Source organism: Epinephelus moara, chromosome 9, assembly GCF_006386435.1.
Source record: "Epinephelus moara isolate mb chromosome 9, YSFRI_EMoa_1.0, whole genome shotgun sequence".
In the NCBI taxonomy this organism is placed as follows: Eukaryota; Metazoa; Chordata; class Actinopteri; order Perciformes; family Serranidae; genus Epinephelus; species Epinephelus moara.
Genome location: NC_065514.1, coordinates 36,114,995 through 36,125,650, shown reverse-complemented (window position 1 = coordinate 36,125,650; position 10,656 = coordinate 36,114,995). Strand labels below are relative to the sequence as shown.

The 10,656-nt window shown below is 39.0% G+C and overlaps 1 protein-coding gene across 1 annotated transcript in view; it reads right to left on the bottom strand.

Annotated features, from left to right (window-relative positions):
* tln1 (talin 1) overlaps positions 1 to 10,656 on the bottom strand; it is a 173,487-nt gene that overhangs the window by 94,485 nt on the left and 68,346 nt on the right. Inside the window, exons 19-23 of the mRNA XM_050052653.1 lie at positions 6,225 to 6,392; positions 5,786 to 6,080; positions 3,934 to 4,100; positions 3,696 to 3,824; positions 655 to 768 (exon numbers count right to left, since the gene is read on the bottom strand). Of these exons, the coding sequence (XP_049908610.1) occupies positions 655 to 768; positions 3,696 to 3,824; positions 3,934 to 4,100; positions 5,786 to 6,080; positions 6,225 to 6,392 (873 nt within the window). The remainder of the gene's footprint in view (positions 1 to 654; positions 769 to 3,695; positions 3,825 to 3,933; positions 4,101 to 5,785; positions 6,081 to 6,224; positions 6,393 to 10,656) is intronic.

The following is a 10,656-nucleotide window of genomic DNA, read 5'->3' as shown; positions in this document are numbered from 1 at the left end:
GATCTCACACACACACACACACACACACACACACACACACACACACACACACACACACACACACACACACACACATTATAAAAACACATTATAAAAATGGCAAAAAGTTAAAAGAATTCTCTGTCAACATTGCAATAATTTAATGGCCTCACAGACCACCACTGCCTACAATACTGCCTCGGTTACAAATTACATTATTACAATTGCCTCCACTGTTGCCATGTTTGCTGTTGTCAAAAGTTTTTGACTCTGCCCTCTAGTGCCATCTAATTATGTATCTGTGCTATCATAAAGGATGCATGAAAGTATGTGGGCAGTGACGGTTACGACACGTGAAATTAATGTGTCTTTTTCTGTATGTAATGGGAGTAGAAATGAGCCTTAACAAAAAGGGAGGGATTTATCAATCAGTGTTATGTAATCCTGTGTAGTAAATATGAAACAAATCACTGACTGAACTCAAAACTGGAAGACTAATCATTTCTGTTGAATTAAAAGGATGCAAACAAAGATGTGAAAGAATAATACTGAGAGACTGAGCAGAGAAAAATGAGAAAAAGAAAAGAGAGATATTTAAAAGACAGAGCCACTCTAACTCATCTGTGCAGTGTGCTGAGATGAACAGACAGAACCATGTTGTGATGTCATGTTTACCTTGCAGCTCTGGACGAGCTGCTGCTGGGCTGCCTGGTTCTTGTTAGACGAGGCAGCGTGCTGGGCAGCAGCTATAGTCTGAGTGGCAGCTGCTGCTGCCTGTTTGGCTGCATTCTGACAAGAAACAGGAAACAGAGATGTGACAACTTAAAGCGCTGCTTGTCTATGACAAACAATAAATATAATTTAGAGTTGTATAACTGATTAACATCGCTGGCTCTACATTACCAGCCAATATCGGCTGATTAGCAGTTTAAATGACCCTTTAAACAACAAAAACAGTAGCTAATTTAAGTTTGACATATTTCAACATCTTTTAATTCCAGGCGCAAACAACTTCCAGTAGCTACTGATAACAGAAGCATATTATTCGGCCTGGGGGACTGACAGGGTTTCTGGCTGAGGTGGTACCAGCTGCACTGAAGCTGAATCTTGTGATGGGTTCACTCCAGATGAGATACTCTGTGCATTCCAATCCCCATACTACCATACTATATAGTATGACAGAGAAAGATTTATTATGTCCCAACACATAGTCTGTCAAATGCAGTATGCCAAACATACCTGGATGTTCAACTACATCCGTTTGATTTTGCAGTATGCAGTCCAGCAAGCTTTTCTGGCTATTCTGACCCACAATCCTCTGTGCATTGGACAATACATCAACTGAGCTGCAAACAGATGACAGCTTGACCACTGATTGACAGCTGAGTGATGGATGACAGCGCATTTAAGTGAGTGATGACCAGTCGAATCTTCATAATAGGAATATTGATTGTTTAGGTGAACAAAATGATCCTAAATATTACAAACAACAACAAGACATAACTATGAAAATAACAATTACAGAGAACTGGTGATGTAATTTCACTGTCACAAATATAATATGTTAGAATCTCTATAATCTGTGCAGTTATAACTGCATACATTGCAATGTAACAACAGCAGAGCTCTCCGGATTGATCTTCCTCTCTGGCGAACTCCACAGAGGAAGTGGTGTTTGTTATATCTCCAAGGTAATGGATATAAAAGTAAGAGGGTCAAAGTTCAGGGCATAATGTTTTGATTGTTAATGTCTTGATTGTGTGCATATTGCATGTAACAGTACGTACTTTTTAGGGACAGCTTGCTCAGACCACACCCATCTTTGCATTCAACCTTAATTGCGATCTCAACTACGTGCCCTAAGTTTCATGACTGCATCTTGCATGCTTTTGACAATATCGCGGTGACAAAAATTTGCAAAACTCTGTCCACAGACAGACAGACCTATAAACTAGGGCTGCTCGATTAATTGAATTTTAATCTAGATTACGATTTGGGCTTTCAACGATTATGAAAACAAAATAATCGGCATAAAACGATTATGCGCTTCTTGTCAGTTTACTCTTGTTGTCTTGTGTGCAAATCAAATGCACCTGGAAGCCATGCATAGGAAATACCTCCCACTCCCCTCCTCTCCTCTTTTCACTCCCTGAGCCAGTCAAATAGGTGAACTACAAGTAATGCGAGGGGCAGGTGATCGCGGAAGATTTCAAAAAGCGTGTGGAAAATGGCAGAAGGAGAACGAGATGTCCAGAGATGGGCAAAAATACATCAAAATGTATTTTGATGCAAAATACCCCTCAAATAAATGTATCAAAATAAAATACAAAATAGTGGTGCCAGAAAATGCATCAAAATAAAATACATGTATTTTCAAATACAGAAAATACTTTTTTTCTTTTTCTTTTTAGCAGCGACCCGCAGCTCTATAGGTCACTCTGTTGGTCGGTCCACAAAGCTTTTCGTGAATAACTCTAAAAGTCCTTGACCACAAATGGTCAAAATTTGCATACTACAACTAGAGACCATGAGTAACTATGCCAGAAAGAACAACCATATTTCATCCATTAATTGCGTGATAGTAGCAAATTTGGTCGCAGCTATTGCAAATTTGTGCTCGTTTTCTCACAATTTGGTGTAGGCTACCCTAAAATATTCTTTATTGAAACAGATTTAGATTCAGACATCTTTACTGATCCCATGTGAGGCAATTAATTTGTTGCATACTCATCCCAAGTATCAACCACAACAACACACAATTTCCTATGTTATGCATAGTCCAGTAAAACAGACCACTAGGTCATTGAAGGGCACATTGAATGGCCCAAGTTTAAAAAAAACATATAGATAAAAGTATTTTTTTTTTTTTTTTAAAAAGTAAAAAATATTGTTACATCCAATATTATAAGAATGTGTAGCCTATTATTTTTGATTTTTGAATCGTGGAGAAAGTATTTTGAGTATTTTAAATACAAAATCACTCCATTCAAAAGTATTTTGTTACAAATTACATTTGCTTTTTATCGGCCTTATCAAATACAAATGACAAAATACTCAAAAGTAATTGAAATACGTATTTTAAATCCAAATAATAGAAATACTGCCCATCCCTGCATGTGTATGTGTGTGTGTGTGTGTGTGTGTGTGTGTGTGTGTGTGCGCATCGGGGCTGAACTCCGCTGTGCGCGATACAGAGAGCAGAGGAGAATTTTAAACACGCATGTAGAGACAGAAATGACATGCCATCGAGTAAACAATGTAAGTCATCAAGTGTGCCGCATAATGATTGTGATTTAAATTTTAATCAAAATAATGGTGATTATTATTTTTTCCATAATCGAGCAGCCCTACTATAAACACCTGCCAAAGTACCTGAAACTTCCTCTGTGGTAGTTCCTGCAACAGTAGGGGTCACAAGGATCACATTTTGCCATGATAACACACCCACAGACTCACAAGGTGAAAACAATACCCGCCGCTGTGACTATATAACTATCTAACTATATATAGACTTCCAGTTATGGTTGGATGTCACTGTCAATGATACACTCATCTTAAAAGCTGATTTTCAAATGAATTCTACCTTATGAAGACCTGTCAAGAAAGCTTCCACTGGTCAATCCAATAATTCTATGCAGGCAACACAAACCACATGCAGGGACTGTTAATGTCACACAGACTTCAGTAGTTCTTCGCTCTTCCTCCTTCCTTTTTACCTCTAGCTTGTTGACCAGCCGTTTCTTGATAGCATTCTGGGCGGCAGCATTGGTGGCTATGCGAAGACCTTCAGCAGCTTCTCGCAACTTCTGCTGCTGCTCCTCACTGTCAGGGTTTGCTGCTGCACCCTGAGGTGGAAGCATACAGATCATTATACATTAAATTAACAGGCTGATTGAAATAAGGAAGCCTGTTCTTTGTATTAAGACATAATGAAAGAGAAAGACAAAGGCAGACCTTAGCTGCCTCCACCATCTTAGCAGTGGCATCAGCCAGCAGCTTTGCGGCTGACAGCAGCTTGCGTGAGTTCTCCAGGTCTGACTCTCCCTCTGCATCCATCTTGATGGCGTTAACCAGATCAGACGTGGCCTGGGCAAGGATACGGGCCTGACGAACCATCTCACCTGGAGTATTCAACGAGAGGGAGACAAGAAAACTTGTGTGACTGAAGGAAAATGCCACCTTTGGGACTGCTATCATTGTTAGATATCTTCAAGCTGTAATATATACATGTATAGTATATTGCTATTTTCCCCTGAGAATATGATGTAGTTTTCAATTTGGTGAGGGTCTAAAAGCAATGTTACAATGTTTGATACAGCTCACGATACACGTGTTAGGTAGATGCAACAACAAACATACAACAGTTTGTTACATAGCATTGCCTTTAGAGGAGTTCAAAATGCTGCTGTTTTTTTTCAATAATGAGAACATTTCACTGACTCAACAAACACTGAGCCACTACATTCTGCAATATCCTGTTAAGGCAACATCTTTTCTTACAATGTTCACACTTTAAGCCACAAAGCAACAGTGTGGCCAGCTATATTATTGCAGAGTTGACCTTGGAGTGTTGCTCAAGAACACTGATGTTTTAATGTCATCCTGGGGCTTGTGTGTCTCTGCTACTCATAGCAAAGCACCTCGACTGAACATATTCTAAAGTTTGTATTTGGTCAAATATCTGTTCTATCAATCACCGTCTGAGCCCCATGTTAACATCACATTTCACCACCCCATTGTATTCCTGTTTGCACTGCAATACACAGAAAGCTAGCACAGCTTCAGCTAACTTGGCAAAATAACACCATAGCTAGAAACAAATACATGATTGGTTGACTTTGCACTGCATCATTGGAGCAATAAACAAAGATCCCTCCTCAGTTACTAGTCCTGAGGTTTCTACCATTTTTTTCCCTGTTAAAGGGTTTTTTTGGGGGGAGTTTTTCCTTATCCACTATGAGGGTCCAGGGACAGAGGGATATCATATGCTGTAAAGCCCTCTGAGGCAAACTGTGATTTGTGATATTGGGTTTTATAAATAAAATTGAAATTGAAATGGGTTCTTAGTGTGAACACAGCAGTAGAGTGTGCTATCCAGTTTTCAGAATACATCCATGATTAATTTTCTGGAGACCATGAATATCCGCATTTCATAGAATACAGGCCATCAGATATCTTCAATACAAAAATGATGATTTGACCTCAGATGGGTGTTAGAGGAAAGCTCATGGAGGGTCCAAAAAATTTAAAGGTATACTATGCAGAATTTTTCTAAAAAACAATATTGACTTATATAAAAGAAATACAATTCAATCAATTTCATCAATCAATCAATTCAATCATCCATTATGACCCACTCTCAGTGTGTGGTAGTGTATCTTTGTCTTATTTTGCTGTGTGTGGAACATTCCTGGACTCAGTGCACAGGTCAAGCCTTTATAAAAAGTAGCGACCAGATACCTGACTGTTAGCTGCACATATCCAAAAGGAAGCTATGAAAATTGTCGACAGAGTCAAAAAAATGCAAATATAATTAACAAGAGTAAATCTGGGGTTGGCTTTTGCTTTCACTGGCAACACTTTTTACAAACAGCAAGACAATTCTTACATAATATACCTTTAACTTGATTTTGGCTTTGAGGAACATCAAGCCACATCAAATTTTAAGGCCATCTGGACAATAGCTGTCAAAGTATGTTAATCCAAAATAAACTGTGGAGAGGTGGAAAGATCAATGACATCTTTTGATGCCCAGCTGTAAGCAAAAACAGCATGATGTGTGTCAGCCCTGTGACCATGATTTTACCAGCATCTCCCATCGAGCTGAAGATGTTCTCAGTGACATCCAGAATCCGATCGGTGGCTTCTCCATGACGTCCAATAGGATGGCCTCCGCTGGCATACTGTTTAATGTGTTGAAGCAGCTCATTGAGGGCCTGAGTGACACCTGTGGCAGCCACGCCCACCTGTTTCAAGAGGCCCTCGTCGTTGGAGGCCCCCTGCGATGCCTCAACACAGCCTTCTACTGACTTGGCTACCAACTTGCCTGCCTCAATCAGCTGCTCCTGGCATACAGGGGAGCTAATGGTTGGAGCCACCACCTGGATAAGTGGTAAGATAGTGTCAGAACAAGAGCTTAAGCTGCATTCACATACAACTAAACTGTTCTCAGCTTTCAAATGGTGAGCACTACAGCTGCTGTCATGCTCTGAGTAGATACAGTATATCTCATGTAGAGCACTCACCCTGGTGCAGGCCACCAGCTGAGATGTGGAAAGAGCACACTGAGTGGCTGCAGCAATGACCCTGTTCTGCTGGGCTGAATCCTCTGTCTTCTGAGCCACGTTCTTAGCTTTAAGTACCAGAGCTGCTGCAGCGTTAGCCACAGCTTTAGCCAACTGCATCAGCATGTCCTGCCAACAACAAACACACACAGCAGTTAGCATGACTTAGCACTGACCACTATTTACTCATAGGCAAAGGGGGGACAGTTGTTAACAGAGGTGGGACTAAGTCATTGTTTTACAAGTCACAAGAAAGTCTCAAGTCTTTGCACTCAAGTCCTGAGTCAAGCCCCAAGTTATGACTGACAACTCATAACAAGTCCCAAGTCCCAAGTCAATCTCAAGTCCATTTCAAGGTCTTAAACTTTGACTTTCGAGTTCTAAACAGGTCATGCTGGGCTCTTCACCAAAGTAATGCCATTTTAACAACATGATAATAATAATAATAATAATAATACACTGAATTTCCAAAATCGTAAATGCTTTTTTAAATCTGAATTAATTTGTTAAAACAAGTGTGTTATAATGGTACCTGGTTGTTAAGCTAATATTAGCTAAGCATTAGCTTGCTAATTATGTTAGTATTAGCCTCATTTTACTCTTCTTTGTGAAACTTCAAATGTCAAGCGAAGTTGGAAGTTGTTGCATCTTTGTCTATAATTTTTTACCAGCATGTTTGCAGACTGCAATTCATTTTCTGCTGACCACCACATAGTTTTTGGATGCAAACTAAATTAGCTTTGACATAACTTTTTCCAACTGGTGCTCAGCAACAAAACATTAGTTCTCCATGTTTCTCTCCTGCAACTTGATTGGATGCTGTCACACTGGTTCAAACAAACTGGATCATCGGGGGGAATTAAGTGTCGACTTGCTGGGAATTAACAGCTTTCACGATAGCTGACTGATGAAATGAACTGATATGGGGCAAACTTTCTAGATAACATCTTGGGGCTAGGAGGAAGGGGATCAAGTATTTTCTAGTAAAAATGCTAAAGTCATAGTAAAGTCACAAGTCATTGGTGTTCAAGTCAAAGTTGCAAGTCTTTTTTGATTTTGTCAAGTTGAATCTAAATTTGTGACTTGAGTCTGACTTGAGTCCACACTTCTGGTTATTAATGACAGTGTTTGAGAATTTGAGAGTTTGGAATCACATAGAATATTTATGAAATAAGAATAATTAACTATTTACTATGGCAAGAGAGTGATATTACTATTAAAACTATTAATATTCGATAGATGGTTGATTGGTTTATCTCTTCAATGCTGCCTCCAGTCAAAGTTGAAAGGTTCTACCTTAGTCTTGTGTCATCTAATTGTCACAAAAGGGAGGTTCTTTCACTGTGTGCCAATGAGCCACTCCGCTTAAAAGTTATACTCTTCTATTCTGTTGAGGAACTCCCAAAAATCTGAAAATGTTGCTCCAGCTGTTGACTTTTGAAACGTAACTCAACTACGTTGACTTTTGAAAGTCCAGTGTGTAGGATTTAGGTGCATCTATTGGTAGAAGTGGAATAAGTTTCAGTTCTGCAATCTCACCATTAGATGCCACTGAGTCCTACACACTAGACCTTTTAAAACATGAGCCGGTAAGAGAACTTAGGATTTGGCAGCTTTACTCTGTCTAAACAATATCAGGAAGATCAATTTTAATACACTACTAGCATTGTCATGCTATTCACATGCTACAATGAATGACTTATTGGTGGCTTGAAGCTTCAGCAGCCTGAGTTATACATCATCTAAAGTTTCAGTCTTTTCAGTGTGAAATGTCCTCTTTATGTTTCCATGTAGGGCATTCCCTCAATAAGCAGCAGTGAAGAGATAGTAACAGACAGGAATTTCCAACTTAATACTGTAACTATGAAAAAATATCCACTTGATTTGACCAACAAAGATTGCTTTAGCCTCATACCAGTTTCAGGATTCTAACCCACACCTCATATAATTTAGTCATGTCAGGGATGGTCGCCTCATGGCAAGCATGAAGAGCAACATGGAAGAATCTTAACTGACAATCATATATTTGACATATTCAACATGTAGAGATTTTATTGAATAATTATGAGTTATTAATGATATGGCCCATTTGAATCAGGGTTACAGCAACTCCCACTATTACTGCTGTGGGCCTTTTAAGACGTATGTGATACTGGGTTATGCATATAAACTTGTCTTGACATGACCTGCTATTGGTTATTCTATATAAATGATTATAGAGTGAAGGAGTATTGAACATATGCTATGGCCCCTGTTCCTACGGGCCACCTACAGTACTTTATAACCTCTCTGGAGTCATCTGATAGCAATTTGGATTTGAATTGAATCCCGATTGAGAGCACAAGTTATGGTTTTGTTGGACTGGATTAATTACTACATCCTTGTTGACTAAGAGATTGTTTTGATTGGCATTTTAGAATGAAGCATTTGTCTCAAGGACACATTTGTTACCATCATTTGACAATAAAAGGGGACTCTCCATCCGGCACCCCTGAAAGATCCTTTACCTAGAAACTGTCAAATATAGACATGAAACAAAGGAAGCACATGATACAGTTTTATAGTTCAACCAATGACACTAGTCCATATCTATTTTCTTACCTTTACATTCTTATTCTTTTTAGGTTGGACACCTTGAGGTTCATTTTACTTGACCCTTGTGCCAAATGTGACACATCAAAAGCCATCCATTTTAATTAGTGTACATTCAAATCGTGCTGTTTGGAATGGGTTGATTTCTTAGCCTGTGGTATTGCTGCTTGTAGCTTTCTCAGGAACCGCTCATTCAAACAACTGCACTTCTTTGGTTCCTGAGCAAGACACCTGTAACCTGTCACAACATAGTTGTGTCACCCACTCAAGTTGCAGCTACTCACGATCAGAAACACTGGTGAAATACACTCTGGTTCACGGGAAAAAACACCAGAGGCAGACTTTTCCTTTAAGCAAGGTAGGCAAATGCAAGGGGCCCAAACGAAAAGAGCCCCAAACAGCTATAGACTTATTATTATGTTTGGATATGAAAAATATTGACTTATGTTACTATTGTACCCAAAAAAAACTTTTAGAGGCCCTTGCACTTTGCAGCAATAATAGCTTTACTATTAATAGTTAATACGTTTTACTTAAGAAAAAAAAAAAAAGTTTTGAGTACGTCTTCTACCACTGCCAATACCAACATTCTCAATTAGAGAAAGGGTGAAAAGTAAAGTAAAGACAGCAATTGCCTGGGGCCCTTAAATCACTTAATCCGCCCCTGAAAAACACATGTAAGTCATGGCAAGTCTCAATCACCAGTGAACTACATTTAGCAGGGCTATTAATTTCCAAATAGGCATATCAGTTGCCTGCTTTGACATAACCACTTCTGTTATAAAGTTAAAGTAGAGCATGGATTTAAACAGTGGTGGTACTTTGCTGGCAGTAAAGTTATTAGTGTTATAAGTTCCTGCGATGAACTTAAAACACTTTGTTGTACAATGAACAGTGCTATTGTTCCTGTATCAGCTTGTGCTTGTTGACTCCAGGGAAGCAAAGAAGAGTTTGGTTGTTACATTAGCTTACCCAGCATCAAGCAGCAAAAGTGATATGCAGTCAGTAAGCTGTGGCAGGCTAGCTGCAGACCACATTTTCGACTCTGCAGAGCCCTGAAGCCCCACCCCCACCACTGCAAAGAGCCACCAGGCGCTGTTCACTTGTTTATTCTAAATTTGTTAAACCTGAATCTGCTGCATGTCCAAAACACACCAAATTGGACACCACACATCTTTGGGTCCCCAGCAATATACCCACCAAGAGTGAAGTAGATCAGATGAATGGTTCTCAAGATATGCAATAAACACACATGCGTGCGCACACGCACACACACGCACACACACACAGACACACACAGATTACTTGCTTTATAGTTAGATGAAAATAATGGCGTTACAGGCTTTAACATTTTTTTAAGCAGGCATCAATATTGAATAGCAAAGTTAACATTTAAATAAGGTTTATGTATTTGTTTATTCATTTTTTTCGTTAATTCATTTCAAATGACTCTTCTTGAGATAAAGTACTATTCTCACCGATCTGTAGTAGTTATCCATTTCCCCCTACAAGGAGAATATTCTAGGTAGGTTAGGTTGTAATTTGTCTTAGTTGTCTTGTTTATATAATGCTTTTTGAACATCCCCAAGTAACAATACAGTGGTGTGAAAAAGTGTTTGCCCCCTTCCTGATTTCTTGCTTTTTTGCATGTTTTCCACACTTAAATGTTTCAGATCATCAAACAAATTTAAACATTAGTCAAAGATAACACAAGTAAACACAAAATGCAGTTTTTAAATGAAGGGTTTTATTAATGAGGAAGAAAAAAATCCAAAGCTACATGGCCCTGTGTGAAAAAGTG